The sequence below is a fragment of the Nicotiana attenuata genome, unplaced genomic scaffold (assembly GCF_001879085.1).
Source record: "Nicotiana attenuata strain UT unplaced genomic scaffold, NIATTr2, whole genome shotgun sequence".
Classification (NCBI taxonomy): Eukaryota; Viridiplantae; Streptophyta; class Magnoliopsida; order Solanales; family Solanaceae; genus Nicotiana; species Nicotiana attenuata.
This window is the reverse complement of record NW_017670557.1, coordinates 26869-49273: the sequence shown is the minus strand read 5'-3', so window position 1 is coordinate 49273 and position 22405 is coordinate 26869. Positions and strand designations below refer to the sequence as shown.

Genomic DNA, 22405 nt, shown 5'->3' with positions numbered 1-22405 from the left:
TTCTTAAGGTTATTCATGACTTCTTAAGGTTGAGAATCTCACGTGGCTTAACCACATACCTTGAATCCTTAATCTTTGCCACATAGTCCATAAGACTTAAAAGTAATAAAGCTTGGGGTGGCTTTTTGCCACGTGGGGTTCTTCAATTATCCAATGATTTTAATTAATTTTTCACTAAAAGTATTAATTATCCAATTATCCGCATAATTAAGAATTATCTCTACTTACTTAAAATACTACTCACTTTTATTACACTTTATGTACCCTACTATCGTGGTTATGGTGTACCTTGTATGGCACTAGTCCATAAATATCAGGTATTGTAGCTCGGACCATATTTTATCCCAAATCGACAACCTTCAACGAAGCTCATTTTCTTTGATTCGTTTACCTTTTGTCCTTCACGGTACTTACTTATCGCTTGTTATAAATAGCATAAATACTTATAACCTCAAAATAATCTCATTCCCAAACTTACGTCGATTAGCTTACGATGAATCTTTAACATACAAAAATACGGAATGTAACATCTCATTTCCTAGCTTATATCAATTTACTTATGGCGTACTTCCATGTACGAAAACATGGGGTGTAACATCATTCCCCCCCCCCCCCTTTGGAACATTCGTTCTTAAATGTTGACCGATGCACTTATTATTTTCATGACTTGTATCTTCCGAATACTTTAGTACTCTCCTTTCCATCTGGGCAACTGTTCTGTGAACAATTCCAAAGGCCAGGGCATTCCTCCCTTTAGGCCTCTTTCTCACACGACGACTTATGGTCAGAATCCTTCCAATCTCGTAACTGTTGCTACCTTCTATCATGCAGCCTGTACGAGTCTGACCTTGTAAGTGCGCCTATGCGTCTCTTCTTTCCTTTTTCCTCCGTTTTTTAGCCATTACTGAAGTTCTTCGCTCGGTATTTTGTCGACTTACGAATATTGATATATCTTATTTCATAGACCTGGTTATCCATCCGCAAGATTTTACTGCATCTATGTAGGTCATACTGTACCTTAACTCTTACTTCGATTTATCGTTACTGAGACCTGCTTCCAAACTTCCAGGTTACTCTTTCGCTGCTTATCATATATGTATAAGTCTAGGTCGTTTAATGCTTCGTCATTACTGTTTATCTTAGGAATGGTAGCCTAATCTCATCTCATACTTTATAACTTTTATCTATCCGTTGTTGATTCACCTAAATTTTGATCTATAATCTACCACTGATAACTCGATCTCTTATGTAACATTGCCGCTAGGGCTCATGTCTCATCGGGGACATCTGGTGTAATTAAATTGATCCACCTAGGGGTGATACTATACTTCCATAACTGTATTTTATAGCATCCCAATATGACTCACCTTACATGGGTATTTTAATCCCGTACAATTCATGAAATTCATTACTCAATCGAAGGCCCAAACGTTATCCTTTATCTATCACAATCACACCCTCATTCCACTGCCAGGGCAACATTCCATTTCTTCTAGATGCTATTAGTCTTAAATTCTTTTGAGTTCATTCAGGCTATACTAAACTTTCTATAACTTAGAGAACTCATTAGCTCTCTTGTTTTCATGGGCTTAATCCCAAGGACTTATCCATTCTCCTCACCTTCTCACTTACCCTTTCTCATCCGTATTCCTGTCATAAAACATTATCGCTTTACTATATTTAGCTTGCGACCTATACGTATCTATTTATACTATTCGCAACCTTCTTTCAACTTGCTTGCACCATAGATTTCCTTATGTTATTCTGGAGCATCAAGCGAGACATCACATCATCTTTAACTCTTCTTTACTCTTTTGGCTAGATCTCTCGCTACCTAGAAACCATAGGGTTGAAGATATGATACTGATGATGCTGCTATTATTCCTGGATACTGAATCCCCGCACTTCTAGCCTTTTATCCGAAGTATGGATTATTCACAACCTTATGCATTTGAGTATTTCGTACGTTGTTCACCTTTACCTTACTACCTTGAAATCTTGCATCGTATCTTCTATTTCTTTCATGACCTCCCTTCCACATAGGTATAATTCACGTCCATAACCTGAAGCTCTATTATAATACTATACACAATCCAGTGGGAGCTTCGTACTGACTTTTTATGAGGCTGGTACTTTTCTAACTGGCTTTATCGTAGGGCCATTATAGAATATGGTTGTTGTACTTTCTCTCTTGTACCTCTGATATTAAGAGTGATCCTGCAATGTTCTCAATCATGATTTCTATAATTTTTTGGGTCCAATAATCAGACTCCTGATTTACTTGGTTGATGTAATTCTTTAGTATCCTCTTCCTTCTGATCAGCCTTTATGTAGGCTTAAGCTATCTTCTGATCTGCGGCTGCTGGTATTAGTTATTACTTTAGCCTTTCATGGGTGTTATGGAATATCCATGATACAATCTTCTAACAACTCAATCCTTTGTCTATGCCCTGGCTCTATTCTTTCTTTTAACTTATACCGGAGTATTTTATGTCTATATAATTGTCAACATATATGTTGCATGTATAAAACTCTGAACTCTTAAGTGCGTTCATAACGGGGTCATCAATAGAATAATTATTTTCATTCCTTCTTAGCTTTAATTTTAATTTTTATGTAAGCTATTACTTTTCCTGGTCTTAATGCCCCCTTATTGCGTGCATACTTAGCTTATCTTAGTTCCCATGCATGTTGGAATTCCATGCCACTCATATGATCTTGAATTTCACTTCTGATTTTACTTCCCATTCATTAGCCACGGTAGGTGCCACTTTCTTATGGAGTACATACAATGTCGTTATGAAACTATTGTTATAAGACCATTCCCTCTTTAGGTCACTGGGTTGGAGCCTTCTTCCTTATTTTCTTAGCAAATATTTTGTTGTAGTACTTAGGGATACCTTCTGGCCCTAGTAAAGCTACGAGCTTATTACATCGTATACCCAATGGAATTCTTTATGTTCGTACTCCTCTATAAAACTCCTTAGTTACTTACCTCCACACTTATGTGCTTGTACGGTTGCTTTGAACTGAAGTTTTGACTGTCTTCCCATAACACTCATATGGTATCTTTAACTATCCCAACTTCTATCTGAATAATTCTCAAGGTCACGATGTCATATCTGCGAGACTGAATTCCCCATGTTGGGGTTCACTCTATTTATCTTGCACGATCTATTGATTTATCTGTATCCTCTTTTCTAGCCATAACTAGGCTCTTCCTGAATCAACTACTAACTAATCGTTGGCCTATTCTCATATCAATATTCCGTGTAATCTTTCTTGGGTTATTTCCTTTACCTTAACTTACGTCTCGCATTGGCTCCTTATCTATCAATAACATCTATTGCAGGGACCCTTACTTCCTTTCCTTGACGTCGTGTTTGTATAATGTTCTGGAATCGTAGCATATCTGTAGGCTTTGAATAAGTGCAATCTCATCCCTTTTTCATTTTTTTATCGCATTCTTCCTTTACCATCCCATAATTACTAGAACCACTTAATTCTGACTTAATACCATATCACTCCATATCCCCCCCCCCCCCTTTAGGGGAGTACTAAGAGTTGGAGCTACGACGACCTACCTATAGATATTTTACCTCTTCATCTTTGGCGTCCTTTCACATCATCGATGATCCTTACTCGCCTTGCGGTAATCCGTATGTACCAAAGATAACAAAATTCCTTACTCGCGATGGTGGCACTTAGTGCAACTGGCACAAACAGTTCCTTAAGCTTAACTTTGCTCGCATTGCTTGCTTTAGGGAAGCGTCTTCCTGAATGACCATTCTCTGAATTTCTCATGAATCTTCTTCTGCTGTCCATTCTATTATCGTCGAAACACATCTGAAATTCTCATGATGCTGACTATTTTTAAATCACTCAGTCCCTAATTCATGTTTAGTTTATCTTGTTCACCAGCCCATGTTGATTTCTATTACTCTGCGGTTTAACTCTCCCTGAGGATATGACTTTATGGCTTATACTCTTTTGTTGTCTCAAGGCCTGGCTCCTCTCATCTTTTCCTTCACTTGACTATATACTCAGTAATACTGTCTTTTTTTATTACCATTGTCGTCCATGCATCACATATTACTCATAATGCTTCATTAACTCTCTTCTCATTTCCAACTAACATTTCTATCTATCACTTTATTTTGAAAATTTTAACAGGACATTCTTTTTCTTTTAGCTCCCCCTGCTCCATCTACTGGCTCTTCGGGTTGCCTGACATTCTTTCTTTACTGGGGTCGAGAGCCACACTAAGGTAATATTTATCCCTTTCAAGGCTTCCAGTGCCTATCTTTGTAGTACTCATATCTAGTTGTACTATTTTAGAGTGCACCATCTGGGTGTTTCACAAGGAGATTTATTAGCACATTTGCAATATCCTTCGAAAATGTCAACTAATGCAAACAATCCATCCAACATTTTTGGTCACTCTAATCCCAGCCGGATCCTGATATCCGTACTTTCTTATACTACTTATGTTAACCCCCATGCGGCATAAATGAGATGGGTGTGGCCAATTGTACATACCTTTGTTATTGTTGAAGGTAAGTCAAAAGGCTTATATTCCTATGCCTGAATTGTAAATACTGATAATCTTCATTAACTGGGCGCCTCCTACCCTTCTTTATCTTACTTCTTTTACTTGTTGAAACTTGTATCTATCTTCTAAATCTCTCATTGTCTTTCACCATAAGGGTGGATAGATATTCCTGCCTTAAGGCTCCTTATCAAAAGGCGTACCCATCTTAGTACACACATGATCTACTGAAGACCTTACATTTACTCATCATAAGCATCATGAAAAATAGAGTTCCTCTTACTCAACTCTCTCACAGCTACATGCAACATCTTACCAATTCTCTTTCTAGATGTAGGTATTGTCGTATTACGAATAAAATAGAATCTAGGAGTTTGAATTCTTACAATTGAGCTCTACCACACGATCTAGAGTAAGAAGAAAGAGTGACAGTCATAAATGCCCTATAGGCTCCTACTTATAAGTGTGATGCACGACACACCCATAAACAAGACTCTACTAGACACGGCTTGTAGATTCCCTAGGACAGAACTGCTCTGATACCACTTTAGTCACGACCCAAATCGGTGGGCCGCAACGGGCACCTGGTACCTTACGCAACCGAGTACCGACGTAACGTATCTTTCGTATCATATTATCATAGGTAAATGAGCTAGAGAAGCAATCGTGAGATAAGTAGAATTAAATATGGGGAAATACTCGACATTGGACGACCCAACATGTAATCCAAACTTATACATATGATGACGGGCCTATAAGGCCGGCATGATTCTTTATATACTCAAAACATAGGCCGACAAGGCCATACAAGTATCTGTATACATGACATCTGTCTACAAGCCTCTAAGAATACATAATATCATAAAGGTCGGGACAGGACCCCGCCATACCAATCAATATATGTACTAATCATACTAACGAAAGAAGCAACTCCGGAGCAAACGGAGCGCACCAACATCTTCCGCTGAGCTATAACTTACTTGGAGGACTCTCAACCTGTCTATCAGGACCTGCGGGGATGAAATGCAGCGTCCCTAGGCAAAAGGGACATTAGTACAAATAATGTATCGAGTATGTAAGGTATGAAAATCAATAAATAATAGACATGAGAGAAACATGGAGTAAAAAACTCAACATGTATATCTGAATAGCTCTATGAATCATTTAATATCATAATGTCATACCATGCATGGGTATATGCGTTCATAGCATCATCAAGCCTCTGAAGGCATCCCATCATATCATCTCGGCCACTGTGGGCAAATTATCTGCGTATACCAGCGGATCAGATAGTGGTGCGTATATAACGCCGTAATATTTTCCCATATCCCATATACATATATTTACATATATAAACGTATATGACGCTATCTGGTCATGGATCAATGTAAATGAATGCAATGCATGAGAAGTACGTCAATAAAATCTTTGGGAGTGTCATAAAACCATTATACCTTTGATTAATGTCATGAAGTAAACTTTATCAACTTACGTATTTTCTGAGACCCATGTACAGATGATAGAACAATATGTCACATGGGGAATCAAGAACATAGACACCCCTAGTACTTCTATGAATGGAGTCATTTATGAAAGTTGTGTTTGCTCGTTTTGTTTGTATCATTTGGATCATTCCAAAAAGAAAGAAGGGATAGCCTTAACATACCTGGGTTGATTCTCTTGACAATCTCTGAAACACACGTTTATTGCGATAAAACACGTGACAGGAAGATCAGAGTAGGTAAATATCCGTATGATATTCTTGAGAAAGATTGCACTGTACTCCCTTATACTTGCAAAATCTCACGTGCTTTGAATTGTTGAAGATCTTTCGTTTGTTATGTTGATATATACAGATGCGTATTAGAATGTCTCATGTAGTCTACGTTGGCTATTCATGACTTCTTAAGGTTGAGATGTTTTATGACTTCTTAAGGTTATTCATGACTTCTTAAGGCTGAGAATCTCACGTGGCTTAACCACATACCTTGAATCCTTAATCTTTGCCACATAATCCATAAGACTTAAGAGTCATAAAGCTTGGGGTGGCTCGTTGCCACGTGGGTTTCTTCAATTATCCAAATATTTTAATTAATATTCCACTAAAATTATTAATTACCCAATTATCCGCATAATTAAAAATTATCTCGACTTACTTAAAATACTACTCACTTTTATTATACTTTATGTACCCTACTATCGTGGTTATGGGATACATTGTATGGCAGTAGTCCATAAATACCGGTTATTATAGCTCGAACCATATTTTATCCCAAATCGACAACCTTCAACGAAGCTCATTTTCTTTGATTCGTGTATCTGTCGTCCTTCATGGTACATACTTATCGCTTGTTATAAATAGCATAAATTCTTATAACCTCAAATAATCTCATTCCCGAACTTACATTGATTAGCTTACGACGGATCTTTATCATACGAAAATGCAGAATATGACATCTCATTTCCGAGCTTATATCAATTTACCTATGGCGTACTTTCATGTATGAAAACATGGGGTGTAACAGTATCGTGACTTGAAACAACATTGTTGGTGGTAGAGGATGAAGAAGGACATTTTTGTTCATGTTTCACGGTGTGTTGAATTGCTAGAAAGTTAAGTATGAACATCAGAAACTAGGTGGATTGGCTCAGAAGATGATTATACCCTGGGTGGAAATGAGTGTATCAGTATGGACATTGTGGTAGGGTTACCATGTACCTTGAGGAAGTTTGATGCTATTTGGGTCATTATGGATAGGTTGACTAAGTTCGCGCACTTCATAGTGGTGTTGTCTACTTATACTTCCGAGAGGTTAACTCAGATTTATATCCTGGAGGTAGTTTGTTTGCATAATGTGCCCGTTTCTATCATTTAAGACCGTGCCACTCAGTTCACATTTCACTTTTGGAGAGTTGTTCAGCGGGAGTTGGATATGTAGGTTGAGCTTAAGATAGCTTTCCACCCATAGACGGGTGGTCAGTCCGAGCGAACTATTCGGATTCTTGAGGACATGTTATGAGCTTGTGTGATTGACTTTGGAGTTCATTTGGATCAGTTCGTGCCTTTAGTGGAATATGCTTACAACAACAGTTATCAGTCTAACATTTAGATGGCTACGTGTGAGGCTTTGTATGGTAGATGGTGTCATTCTCCTTTTGGTTGGTTAGGGCCTGGTAAGGGTAAGTTGTTGGGTACAGATTTGGCATGTGATACTTTGAATAAGGTTGAAGTTGATTCAAGAACAACTTCTGATAGCTTAGAATTGGTAGAAGAGTTATCCGAACAAGAAGGTTCCTGATGTGGAATTTATAGAGGGTGAGAAGGTACTTCTAATAATTTCACCCATGAAGGTTGTGATGAGGTCTGGGAAGAATGGAAAGTTGAGTCCGGGCTAATTGGATTATTTGAGGTGTTGGAGAGTGTTGGTTAGGTTGCTTATAGGCTTTCTTTGGCTTCCAGCTTATCGGGGGTAAATTTGGTATTTTATGTTTCAATGCGTCAATATATATTGAAGATAATTCACATGTTTTGGACTTAGCACAATGTATCTAGATGATAGTTGGCTATGAAGAAGAGCCGATAGTTATTTTAGACAGGCAGGTTAGGAAGTTGAGGTCAAAGGAAATTGTTTCGATAAAGGTGCTTTGGAAAGGGAAATTGAGCGATGAGGCTACTTGGACACCGAGTCAGATATGCGGAGTACATATCCACACATTTTCAGCAGGCCAAGTATATTTGTAAACCCGTTTGAGGACGAACATTCATTTAAGCGGTGGAGAATATAACGATCCGACCCGTCATTTTGAGTTCTAGAATCCCATTACCCTATTGAAGCTTTCTATAGGTTGGTTTGATGATTTATAACTTTTGAGGATGGGTGGTTTGGTTTCTGAGAGGTTCGAGAGTAATTTGGAATACTTAGTTCCTAAGTTAAGGCTTAAGGTTGGAAGAATTCAGCAAAGTCAGTATCATGAGTAAATGACCCCAGATTTGTATTTTGAAGATTACAATAGGTTCGTATGATAATTTTAGACTTGCACGTATGCTTAGTTCGGGTCTCGTGTGGCCCGGGGTTGATTCGGTGCTATTAGTCTATAGTTGAGATTTTGAACTTGAGAGTGAGATTTTTGGTTTGATGTGCAATTCTTGGTTTTGATGTTACTTTTAGTAATTTAGGCATTTGAAAAAGTTGATATCGTACAGACTTGTTAGGATGATTGGACGGGGTTTCTAGAGGCTTGGGTGAGTTTCGGGGTGGTTTTATATTTATTTTGAGCTAAGTTAGATTGTTGGTTTTTCGCTATCAATAGTGTTCTTCGCGATAGCATGGAATGTATCACGATCATATAGAAGGTTTGTGGCAAGAGATGTTTTGTTCTTCGCGATCACGTGGGAAGGCTTGCGGTCGCTTAGTGTAGGCTGGTGAAGCATCGTGAACACGTGAGGACGTTCGTGATCTCTTCGGAGGATTTTGGGCCCGGATATGTTGCTCTTTGTGATCGCATGTAGAGGGTCACGATTGCGTAGATGTATGTCATTTGCTCATCGTGATCGCGTAAGCACTGATCGCGAACGCGATTCACATTTTGGCTCCAGGGGTATTTAACTTCCAGATTTCAAGATTGAGCTTATTTTCATCCTTTTTTAGACCTAGACTTTGGGAGGAGGTGATTTTTGAGGAGATTTTTACCCAATCTTGAGGGTAAGTAATTCTTACTTGGTTTTGATTATGTATCTTGATTCCCCGTGGATTTTCACACCTAAAATATGGAATTTTAGAGTGAAGTTTAAGGATCTTGTCCACAACTAAAGAGAGATGTTGAGTTTTAGAATACCGATTTAGACTATTTGAAACTAGTTACATATTTGGACTTGTCGGGTTACGAGTCAATGGAATTTGACCTTAAACTCGGGTTTTGGCAATATGGGCATGAGTTGACTTTTGTTGTTTTTTTCATCTTTGATTAAAGATTAAAGTTTTATTGTTTGAAATTGATTTCTATGACTTTATTTGATTCGTTAAGTATTATTTGGTTAGATTTGGGCCATTTGAAGGAGAATTTCAAAGGAAAAGCGGTATTTGAGGGTTGAAGCAGTTCCGGAACGATGTAAGTCTCTTGTCTAACCTTGTTAAGTGAGAATTTTCTACAAATTAGACTTATGTGCTACATTCTACTTGATTTAGGGATAACATATATGTGAGGTGACGAGCGTATATACGTGGACTAATTCTATACTATATTTGAGGTAGTTTTAGGCTTTTTTATGGGTGCTTGGCTGTTCGATCTTCTTAACTTATACTTTATTAGATTGTATGACTACGTGACCCTATTTATTCATACTATAAACCATGTTTTAGCTTATGACATATTATTTGGGCATGATAGACTATTTTTGAGATGATGATATACTTGTCTTAGTCATAGTCATACTTTATGTCATAATTACTTATCCGCACTTTTATTATCTTCTTGTCCATTTTATTAATAATTTCTTGAACATATGGATTCATCCTTAGAGATGGAGATGGAGATGTAGATTGATATGATTATGGTACATTTGGACATTTGATCGGATTGATATTTATATGGCTCGAGGTTTCTGTTGTGCGATTGTTGTGATATTAATATTGTTATGGCACGTGGTTTCTGCCATGCGACGCTAGAATATAAATCTGTCCCTCCGAAGTTTGGCGATTACCCATGTTAAATTGACCCCTATGAGCACAGATAATACGTTTATCGTGCTGGAGCACATGAGATGTGCTGGATATTAGTTATGATGGAGTCTTGAACATGCATGATCATCTTAGAGTCTTGTAGAAGTATATATATAGGTTCTACTTGGTGCATTATATACGGGCTTAGAAACAGAATGTGTTTTATTTATGGCAGAATAGCCTAACAAACACTTTTACTTGTCCCGTCTTGTCATCCCGGTCCCGATACTCTATGGAGTTTCATCCAAATACTTATAGTTGTTAAAACATACTATTTTAAACCCTTCCGGCCTCGCGTGTACTTCAAACGCACGAAGCGGATGACACATCATCATCCACATCAGATTTTTAGTGATAAATCATTATTTTTTTCACTTTAATTTCAACAATTTTAATTTTCGTTTTCTTTTTGCACTCTTCTTCCCCACCTTGTCCACCTATCTTCATTTTTTCAGCAGAAACAATAGGAGTTTCTGCCTTTACCAGTGACACCATCGCCATGGACAATTAAAAACCACCCTTCTCCAACTTTTCATCGTCCACATCTCGGTTTCAGAGATTTTTGTCCAATGCCGCCATTCGCTACTTCAAATTTATCATATGAACCACCTTGAACTCCTTTCCTCCATTGATATATGCCAATGCACCACCACTTAAATTCCTCAATATCCTCATATGTCCATATATTTTTACATTGTACACCTACCCAACCACAAAGACCTTCATCAACCACTCTTCACCCCCCAAAACCACCATATCTCCACAGTAAACTGCAAAAAAAGTTTAGATCTTCAGCTTCTCTCCATCAAATAAAAATTCACCATTATATATCGAGTCCACCACCTGAAAATCCGTTAGTCCTGAAACGATTGTTACCCAAAATAGATTCAACACTGGAATGATCTTAGATCTAAATCATCTGAGAAACACTAATGGTGGTTGCTCTTAGACAAGGGTTCTTAATATTTTTTCTGAAATTTTGATTGAAAGTTTGTGAAAACAGATATGGAAAAAACGGGAAAGGCATAAGGGGAGAAAGAGAAAAGAAATAGAGGAGGGGTGGGGAAAGAATGGGAGATGGTAATTGCAGAAAGAGAATAAGACATGGGGGAGGGGGTGGGAAAAAGAAGAAAGAGGAGACCCATTTTGTTTTTCATTATTATTTTTTGTCTTTTACTTTTCCTTTTTATTTTTTCTACTTATTTTAATTATTTTTAGTCTAAGTTTCAATGTTTACATTCGTTGTTGTACGCGTGAAGTCCAACTCCGTCATTAAGTTGTCAGGTATGTTTGGTCAACGGTCAGAGGGATTTAAAGTACTGTGTTTTAACAAGTATAAGTGTTTGGATGAAACTCCGTAGAGTATCGGGATCGGGATGACAAAACGGGACAAGTAGAAGTATTTATTAGGCTATTCTGCCTTTATTTATCTTGTTTGGGAAGCGTGCTTATCCTATCTCTGATTTTGCACGTCATTGTTATATCTGTTATTCTTGGTTATTTTTATGTCATATCTTGTTATTATGGACTGTCCGAGTTGAGAAAGTGAGTACCATGCTTTTGTCAAAAATCTCGCCACTACTTCTTCGAGATTATTTACTGAATACACATTATTTTTGTACTCATACTACACTTCTGCATATTTTGTGCAGATTTTGGTATTGGCACTAGTGGATATTAGGAGAGCGTTGAGTAGCTACACTTGGAGACTTTGTAGTGAGATGTCTTTCCTGATTCGCAGCTTATGGATATATTCTTATGTTTGGAGACTCAGTTGTATTTTATCTAGTTCTCATGACTTTATACTATCGGATTTTACGAGTTGTTGGATTTTCCGCATTTTGTTGTTGTTGAGTTAAGACTATTTATGCTTTATCTATGTTATGACAACAAATTGTTCTTCATTTGTCTTGTTTTGGCTGATTTGGAATGTTTCCTTACCTAGCGTTTTGTAGGTGTCATCACGACGTTTGATGGAATTTTTAGATCGTGATCGGAACAAAGAGAAAGAGAGGAGGAAGAAAAGAATAACAAAGAGAAAAAGAAGATAAGAAAAAGGAAATAGAACAAGAAATTCTAAAATGAAAAAGAAAATATTTGAGAAAAAACTACTTCATTATAAATAATCCAATTAGAGGTTGACATGTGTATATTTTGGAGTGGGTCAAATAATTAGGGCAGGTATGTTATACCCGAATGTAATGACTAAAACGAATAGCCATGTGGCCCAATAATGTTTCCAACGCATTAAAAGGGAACCCCACATATTATGCCATTAGCGGGATAGGTAATTTTAAGACCAGAAATAATGTTTCTGTGCGTTTTTTGGATCAAAAGGTAGACGAAGAATAATTTTAAATAATTTACTAAACGATAGGGGTAATTTTAGCTTTTTTCTGTTAGAACTATGGGCCTCCCCGTCTACTACTCCACCTCCTCTACTACCCGACCTTAAATAACTACAATTTAGATACCTTGGCTCGTTTCAAGAGAATGGAATGATAGATGAAGATGTTACTTTTAGAATTAAAATGGGATGGTTGACACGGAGAAGTGCTACCGGGGTGTTATTTGATAGAAGGATGCCTACCAAGCTGAAAGGTAGTGAATGTTATGCTAAAATACAATACATTCACAAGATGAGTGTTGCCGAAAAGCGAATGCTAAAATGGATATGTAGTGACACTAGATTAGATAACATAAAAAATGACCACATTCGCCAAAGTACAAGTAGCACACATTGAGGATAAAATGAGAGAAGGTCGATTGAGATGATTTGATTCTCAGACGACTTGTGTTAGTTGCGTGCGCCACAAAATAAATTTTTCACATGTGCGTTATGCTGAAGGGTCTTTGTTAATCCTCAAGTAACCCACATCCACCTAGCAAATTGTTATAGAATAAAAGAAAAACAAAAAGTAAACTGCACGGCAGCAATGGTGCAACATATCAATTATTTCTTCATAACGAAAAATTTCTTAATAATGCTGAGCTGCCAAGAAACAGGGGAAAAAATAGTGAAATGCCAAGAGGGACAGACAATAGATCCCTCTGTTGTTGTGCCGCTAATATTTTATCGTCCCTGGAAACTCATATATGTGTAGTTATCATAAATTAGTAGGCCTCCCAATCTTCCAAAATTTTGAAGTTCCTTCCTGAATGCCTCAGTATTACAATAATCCCTTAGGCAAATGGGTAATGCACAATTTTCATCAGTATTTAGGAGTCCGTCCAAAATTCAGAAAAATAGAAGTTTGCTCTTCTTCTTTTTCTGCCTTTCCGCTGACCACCCTAATGTACATTAATAAAAAATGGGTAGATCCGTTTCCAATCTCAAAATCCTATAGGTTAGTACCAACAAAATTGCAGCAGCTTGCTCAATTTGATTCCTTGACAGAACCTGAAGATGACTCTTCATTTACGAAATCCTTGCTGATTGACAAACTTGTCTGACTTTCTTGGTAACTTTCTTCACTGGTGCCAGCCCGATTTTTGCTGGTTCTTGGCCTGATGTTTACACCCATGGGAAAGGGCACCTACAAAACCAGGAAAGTGAGACTTCAAACACCTTTTAATTTTCCTCAGACACAGATCACATAATTTCAAGGTGAAACCAAGCACCAAGGCAATATCAAACTGATGCTCCAACCACGAAATGGCAAAAGCTTAGGGTGCGTTTGGTATGAAGGAAAATGCCTTCCCGAAAATGTATTCTGGAAAATGAGTTATTTTCTCACAGCCAAACACCAGAAATATCTTCTCAAGTAAATATTTTTTTATCAAAAGAGAAAACATGACTTCCCTCACTTGTGTTTTTCCCTAATAGCCCATTAAAATAGTTGCCAAAGTTAAAATGTGTTTGATAGTGATAGAAAATAACATTTCTATCATACCAAACACACCCTTAATCATGAGGCAAGTCACCAGAAACAAATGAAACTATAAAGCAATGGCCGCTATTGACAGAGTTGTGCTCATACCTGATCACCGGCATTAGGGCCATCAGTGTGGAAAAGGATTGGCCGGCACCGCTTATCTTCATTCATGAGGCTAGAATTCTGGAAGTGAGCAATGAGTGCAGCTTTTCCCTGGATACGAGCATATGCAAGTGATGCCACCTTCTCACTATTGAACTTTTCCCATTTCTTTCCATTGAATGCCTGCCAAATAAATACTCACGTTTAACCGTAAAAGAAGCAACAACAATAGCAAGTAACCCTTAAATTGAATTGAACTAATTTGCTAAGGGACAAGAACCACATACATGATAAAATGGAACAATAAGGGAAGGATCAGTCATGTTGATAAAAGCGTAACCCACATTGCACTTGTTCTGCAACAAAACAAACCGAAGTTATACAGAATAAAAACAAGATCCAGAACACAAGAAAGCTTTCAGCATGGGAAAAGCGCTTGCCTTGAAATCAATTGGTAGATAGATGAAATCATACATTCCTCTGTGACGTTCATCAATTGCAGACAAAAGCATTTTTGAAGTGTACCTAAAAATCCACCAGGAGAAGTTAGAACATGGGTGATGGCACACCGTTGGAAATTTTGAGAACACAAAAATACAAAAAATACTATCCAATAGCTGAAGAAGTTTCTTGCTATGAGAACAGATAGACAATCTTTATACTCAAAAGATGAACGCATCATGATTTTGAAGCCTTAATGTTCTTTTTATTCATCCCGTGCTGGTATACAAGCAATGAAAATTTGCAACAAAACATATGCTAATAAATATGGTATGATGACCAGATGTTGGTATTAATATCAATGGTCTACAAATTGCAACTAGAAAATCTTTTTGATAAGTTACAACTAGGAGATATTTGAGAAAATTTCACAAATATTTCAAGGCATTAAGCAAGATAAGTTATCCCTCAACATCAAACAGCTTTTACTATCATATATATATCCAGTCAAGTTAGTTTTCAAGAGTAAACTCAACAAACATCATCTCAAACTAATGAAGAAACTAATAGATTAGTAATCCCTCAACATCTTAAGCAGCATGTTTCCATATTAGCGAATAGAAGGAATTCAGGTATAAACCTAAATATCAACTAATAATAAGTCAGTGTCGTACTTGTTAGGAATGTTCTTTATCATTAGGGTCGTCCTTTTATCTTCCCCTCGTGCAATCCGATCAACATCCAGTTCAAACTGCTTCTTGTTGTCAGTCTGATTTGAACTGCCTTCATTCCGACGGCTCCTCATCCTTTCATTTGGAGAATCAAATGAATTGATCATAGGAATTATTTGACCTCTACCAGGAAACATCAAACTCCTCTGATGATGGGAGTGCAATCCAACATTACTGGAAGACATTGACAAGTCTATACAGCTACCACCAGTGCGAGGGAAAACGTTATGAGGAATAAACTCCAAATGATGTGGTGAATTTCCAGAAATCCTCATACTGCCCAGAGACCCTGGGTGAAAACCAGATGCATCAGGAGATTCTCCTGCATAGGCATGCCTTCTGTCCCAGAGAGAGAGGGAGGGATTAACAGAGGGTGCTGAACCCACATGATGGTTGTTTATTGGTCCAAGTGCATTCAGCATATGGGAGGGAGCCCTTGGAACAGAATGCAGTTGTTGAGGGCGAGTAGCACAGACTCCACCTACAAATGTGGGTGAGTTTGGCCACATCATACCTTGAGGCTGAGGTTGATGTGATTTACTCCAGATGTACTGGTGCCCAGGAGAAGGACAATTTACATTTCCATTTGTAGTAAAAACTGAAATGAAAGAAAAAGCACACAGAATATCAGAAAATTTAGGAAAATTTGGACGACAGTTGTTTCTATTTTATTGGCCCACGTTTTATAAGGTTGGGGGAGGGGTAATGGGAGCTATACCCTTACAGGTACAGTTGCACTCTCAGTTCCATTTAGAAAATGGAGATCAACATAAAAATGAAAAAGAAACATATTAGAGAACTGGCTAGGATGGAAGCAAATCGCTTCCATTTTTTTTCAGGATTACAACATAACTATTGCAGTCAGTACAATATTCATCCTTGCTTATATAGAAGACCCGTGATACGGAACTTCTTACCTTCATTTAGTTCAACTGAATGCCCATTAGAGCCAACTCTGGAAAAATTTCGATTTTCTGATTCTACTGGTCTATTGATATTCATAGTTGCAGAAATGCTGCCCGGAGAAATGGAGGAAGCTCCATTAGATAAACCATCATGATACTCTGGAAGTGAATGAGGATGGAGACCTGATGTGCCGCTAAACTCAAAATTGATTCGGCTCTGCAGGTGGCCAGTTTCACCAACATTGGCTTGGTTGCCCTTAGATTCCAACCTCAACAAGCTGTTAGGAACACTGAATGATAATCCACAGTCAAATGCATTATCCAGATAGGAATTAATGGCAGAACCACTGGCTGATTGTCTTCCCAGAATTGATCCATTTTCGATACTCGAAGTATGTCCTCCGTGTGGAAGTGCCCCTGGAAATATTTAACCAAGTAAACTGACCATAATACTTTTTCTGCAAGAATGATAATGCAAAGAATGAAGAGTAATAATACCGGAAAATCCAGTTGCTAAGATGCTAGGACTATTCCGCTGCAAATATAGACCAGGTTCATCTTGCTCCAGCTCAGAAGGAAAGTGTTGCAACAACCTGCTGTATTCAAAACAGAGGCTCAAATAACAGTGTGAATCAGTTAAAAGAGAAATAACAGTCCAAAATTGGCAAAGAATTCAAATTTGTGAAGCCCATAGAATATGGATAATTGGTCTATTTCAGCTACGTAATAAATTAATAATATAGCAAACAGCTTTCTACAAGAGCAATGTCCTGTTCTCTCTCTCCCTCCCCCCCCCCCCCCCGGGGCCGTTTTGGAAGAAGGGGGGTAATGGAGGGGTGTTTCCAAGAAGAGCTAAGGAAAGCGAAATGTTAAAGATTCGCACCGTCTAGTACCACCAGGATGGCTTGCTTCAACTTTTATCTGCTTCCCTGCAATGTCACTCCTGTTTAATGCACGAAGAGCAGCTTCTGCAGCTCTAATATCATAAAACTCTACAAATTTGCGATGGCTTCTATGCGGAGTCTCACGGATCTTTTACAAGATAAGGGGCAAAAAAAACAAGACAAAAATCAGCAATTCCCTGACAAAACAATTGAATACAAAGAGCTAGTAGTCTAGCTTACCTCCTTAATCTCGCCATATACACCAAATATTTGACGGAGTTCATCATTTGAAACAGAGGAATCAAGGTCAAAAACCAGGAGAGTGCCTTGGTTGACATCTTTTTCAGATGGATTGTCCTATCAAAAATGATCAGAAAAGGAGGATTGACAATTGTTGCTTGTTGACTAAGAAACATGAGATGCAGAAAACAAATCTAGCTGGCAAATACAGCCAATGGATGATTTTTTTAGTATATTGCTCGCATATGGGAGATATACAACAACAACAACAACAAACCCAGTGATTTCCCACAAGTGGGGTCGGGGGAGGGTAAGATGTAAGCAGCCTTATCCCTACCCTGGAAGGGCAGAGAGGCTGTTTCCGACAGACCCTCGGCTGGCGGGAGAAATACAACTGTCAAAAACATTTGTAGGGCCAGTAATCTCTGAAACAGGCAAACAATAAGATATACAAGTGGGAAGGACCAAAGATGAAGCATACATACCTTGGGAATAGAGAAATGTATGTCTAGCTTCCTGCGTCTCAGCGGTTTGTTCTGAAGAGCTTTCATGGCATGCTGCGATGCTCGAATATCATAATACGAGATCATAACAAAACCGCGATGCTTGCATGCTGTATATAGCATGTGAATATCTCCATATTGCTGTTCATAAGAATCAAACACAACAATCATAACCAATCAAAACATACAACTTCTGTTTTGCTTTAATTTTCCCTTTTAAGAGGGTAGAGATAAGTTTCTGGAAAATGTACACCCAATGATAGACCACTCTCACCTCAAAAAGAGTTTGTAATTCAGAATCTTCAACACTGCTGTTTATATTTCTTATAAAGAGTGTTCTAGATGGATTTTCCCCGGGAGGGTGCTTGCCACCAATTGCAGCACTAGAGCCACCCTGCAGAGTATAATTTCCAGCAAATTCAGAATTTCGTTGTCCTGGAGAGGAACCATCTTCTCCTAGATCCATCCCTCCAACACTACTGAAAAGATCAAGATCTTCAATGTCATCACCAGCATTGGATCGGCCAACATAGTCAAGCCCGTCAGTCACTCCAGCAAGCAAGTCATCATCATCAGGGAGAAGATTTCCAATAGCGTGGGCCTCAAGTTCTTTAAGGGACTCAAAAGGTTCTTCTTCTTCATAGTGAGAGTCAGCTGCACCAACAGAATGACCATGTGGAGAATTATTGGTCGGCAATCGCACTGCATGACAAAATCCCGACATCAACTCCTCTACCTTTGACAGAAGACGAAGATAATAAAACTAAAAAAAATAGATAAGAGACAGATTGGATAAATAAGTTATCCACCTACAACAGCATCATAGGAGAAGCAGTGAAGTACTGTTTTTGACAGCCACTCAAACATCAATGGGGCAAAATTTTGCCAAAATAGTGGCAACACTTGGAAACAATGTAATATGTCAAGGCAGTAATAGGACAGAAAAAAAAGTAAGACATACATTTTCTACTGAATAGTTCTGATAATGAGCTCGAGAAGAGACCATTCTCATATTGACCACCCATTATGCTAATTCTGTCACCTTCAGCTGGAATAGATGTCAGGTCAGCACTGAGAATAGATCTTACACCCAGGTTATGGTCAAGAGCTCTAGGCAAAGAGTGAGATGCTCTTTCCACTCCAAAAGCTTGTTTTTCTATGATGCTGTTAACCTTTTTCTCTTGTTTTAGATAAGAACCATGATGTTCAAAATGCTTTGCCATCGGGGAGCCCAACGAAATATGATTCTCAAGGGGTGATGAACGGACAGCGGCTCTTTGTAAAGCATCATCACCTTTAAGACCTGCATGAAAATGCATAAGCATAATCGAAAAGAGAGGTTATCAAAACTCTCCATCTGGATCACAACCCTTTTCACTTGGAAATGAAAAGTATATTACCCAACCCAGTTCTGGTAACTTTAATAAAGAACATACATGGATGGAGCCATGCATAAATATGACAGAAATAACAGCATCAGCTTTGCCATTGCACGCATTGGTAACAGGAACATCTTTCTTTTTTCTTTTTCTTTTTTTTCCTCGGTAGGGAGGGGGAGACATGCATTTGTTCATATTCTGAAAGGATACACATATTTTGGAGATCCAAAAGGCTAAAGCAAGTTAATTTAGAGCTAGATTCAAAACAACCATTTGGTAAGATATATACAGCCTGATTACCAGCTGGCACCACCTTTCAACAGAATAAGTTTTCAAAATCAATAGAGATACCAATCTTGAGACATTTGAAGATGATTTAAACATAACTTTTTTTCCTGATCTGTTTAAAAAGAAAAGATTTGCAGCAGCAAAAAATGGGACCAATTTACAGCTGCACTGTAACCATGAGAATCAGGAAAAGAGGAAAAGAAAGGAAATGGAAATTCTTTAAACTAATTGACCCGTGACAATCAGTTCGGAAACAGCCTCTCTACCTCACACAAGGTAAGGGTAAGGTATGCGTATACCCCACCCTCCCCAGACACCATTTGGAGAATCACACTGGGTATGTTGTTGTTGTTGTTTGTTAACAACCAATACCCACTATCTCCTACAAATCAGGAAACGTAGCTATACTGCTAGTCACATTGAACATAATGCAGGCAGACTCATCAATGCATTTTTGAAAAACCAACGCTAACACAAGCAAACTCCTGATATAAAAGTAACATACAAAGGGCTATTTGGATTACTACTGACCATGATAATTCTGCAGGCTGTTTGTCTTCCAAAATCCAACTTGCCTCTGCAAGATTCAGAAGATGAAGGTATCAGTTACGAGGAAAAGAACGAGCAAAATAGTATCCCCTCCCTCCTTTATCTATTTGATGCCTTATCCAAGAGAGGGGTAAGGTCGTCCTTAAAGACTTTTGTAACATTAGAAATAGATAAACAGATCGTGAAAGAAATAAAAGTGTGATGTATGAACAATTTAAACCTCATCATGAAAACATAAGTCCTCGGAGAAGTATGATGATGGCGATAAACCCTGTGGCTCCCTCATTTGAGATGGCATCACGCAATTTGAACTCAGAAGGAACTATCTAATCAAAGAAAGTATCTCCGCCTTGTATAAAGCTTGAATAAGATCCTCTTTCAATATATTTCTGCGATGAGAAACTAAAGTATTTTTCCAATGAGAAATCATAAAGATTGAATCTTTATACTGAATTGAGCACAAAATGGCAACATCCAGGTACATTACGGGAAAGTCAAGTAAGCAACTTCTCACATCTTCAGATATGACACATGTACACATACTTCAATTATGTTATTATCCAAGTTTCAGTTGAAGATTAAAAAAATGTAATTATGGAACAGTAAGTAGCTTCAGCTTAATTATTAGGTTGCCAAATTGAGGGGCTGGAACAGGATCCTTCGTGTTAAATGAATTCTCAGCGAGAAGCATTTAACAACTCAAGACGGATTAGACTTTAAAAGAGAAAAAGACAAGGTTTTTAATCATTCGCGGAGAATAAGGCTTTTGTTTTGGAAGTTTAGAGCGGCGTAATTTGTATTTATTCCATACTAAGACAGGAAATGCAACATAAGCATGACGTTTAAAAAAACCAAAGAAAAGAATTAATCAAGTTAAGCAGATCAAAAAGAAGGGTAGTTAATGTTAAGCCCAAATTCAAAAGCAAACAGAAAAAATCAAGGCCGATCGAACAGTACAACAGGTGGAAGCACATTCAAAGAAGCCGTATTTGAAGGTGAGGGAGTAGATCAAAGGATAAAAACAGAAAGTGGAGCCATAATTGAGGAAAAAACGAAAAAACACGCACCTGGGGACACAGAATCAGAGAGCAAAATCATGAGAGAGATAGAGAAAGAAGAGGAAAGAGATATTTATAGGAAAGGGGAAGGTGAGGGAGGGCTACAAGGATTTTGAAGAAGAGAGAAGGGATGAAAATAGGAATAAATTACGGCACAAGGCAAGGGGAGGAAGGGGGAAATTGAAGAAGAGATCTAGGTATCCGTGCCGTGCAGAAACCTCCAAAGCTTCGATGCCTTTCTCTCTCTCACTCTCTCTCTCTCTCTCTCTCTGTCCTCCTGTTTCTTTCTCTCTCCTGTTCTTTTTTCCTACATTGCACGTTAACCACCTGTAAATCCTCTCTCCTCTGCAAAATTATATTTAATACAGTTTTCTTCTCCCTTTTATCCACAGCTAAACATTCATTATCCCAACTGCTCCGATCGGGATTATGAAGTTTCCGGCGAGCGACAGGCGGAGATTCCGAGCCTTCGCTCCAGCTTCTGTTGGAGAAATGGAGAGAGAGAGAGAGAGGGAAAAAAAAAAGATCAGAGGAGAGAGAATATTGTAGGAAAAGAAAAAAGAAGTGGATTTATTGTCCGGACAGAGAAATGAAATGAAATTGAAAAAGCGGAGATGGACTTTGAATTGAAAATAGACACGGACCAGAAGAATAAACCCACCCACCTCGCATCCCTCACCCCCCAAAAAATAAGATGGACCAGAAGAATAACCAACCCCAAGCAACTCCACACCCCACAAAATAAAATACTCTATTACTACTACTTACTAATAATAATAATAACAAGGATGAAAGGAAAAGGGTATAAACAACGTAGGAGCAGTCACCTCCTACACATTTCCTGGCGATGAGTTCCACATTCAATTTCATACTATAAATATAAATACATGAAACTCAACTATTTAGCACAGATCAAGAAGTCATTATTTATGATTTGAATTTTTAAAACTGCAGTTTGAACTGTAATTTAAAAAAAGATACACAATACAGATTAACTTTTGGTTGATATACACTTTTTTAAGATATCTCAAGGAGCTCTATTCAAAATCGGTTATATCACAAAATAAATGTGTAGGTTGCTTATCGAGTGGATCGCTAAGATATTTATGCTTAACTGTTCGGTTTAACGGTTATCGATTTTTAAATATACTAATTTGATAGCCAACTAATAAGATATCGAT

The 22405-nt window shown here is 38.0% G+C and overlaps 1 protein-coding gene across 4 annotated transcripts; it reads right to left on the bottom strand.

Annotated features, from left to right (window-relative positions):
• Positions 1 to 13137: 13137 nt before the first annotated feature.
• On the bottom strand, positions 13138 to 21846 carry LOC109240930 (protein MEI2-like 4). 4 transcript variants are annotated; one of them, XM_019407623.1, is made up of 15 exons: positions 21234 to 21846; positions 20387 to 20568; positions 20149 to 20194; positions 18912 to 19253; positions 18225 to 18604; positions 17933 to 18091; positions 17448 to 17564; positions 17207 to 17355; positions 16822 to 16919; positions 16336 to 16740; positions 15362 to 16016; positions 14687 to 14771; positions 14534 to 14602; positions 14250 to 14429; positions 13138 to 13805 (listed from the first exon to the last, which is right to left on the bottom strand). In XM_019407623.1, the coding sequence occupies exons 2-15, from the start codon at positions 20462 to 20464 to the stop codon at positions 13647 to 13649; spliced, it is 2922 nt and encodes a 973-aa protein (XP_019263168.1). In that variant the 5' UTR covers positions 20465 to 20568; positions 21234 to 21846; the 3' UTR covers positions 13138 to 13646. The 4 variants fall into 4 exon arrangements, with proteins under 4 accessions (XP_019263168.1, XP_019263165.1, XP_019263166.1 ...); XM_019407620.1 differs by having other exon boundaries at positions 18225 to 18652; positions 21234 to 21845; XM_019407621.1 differs by having other exon boundaries at positions 18225 to 18652; positions 20387 to 20555; positions 21234 to 21845.
• Positions 21847 to 22405: the final 559 nt, after the last annotated feature.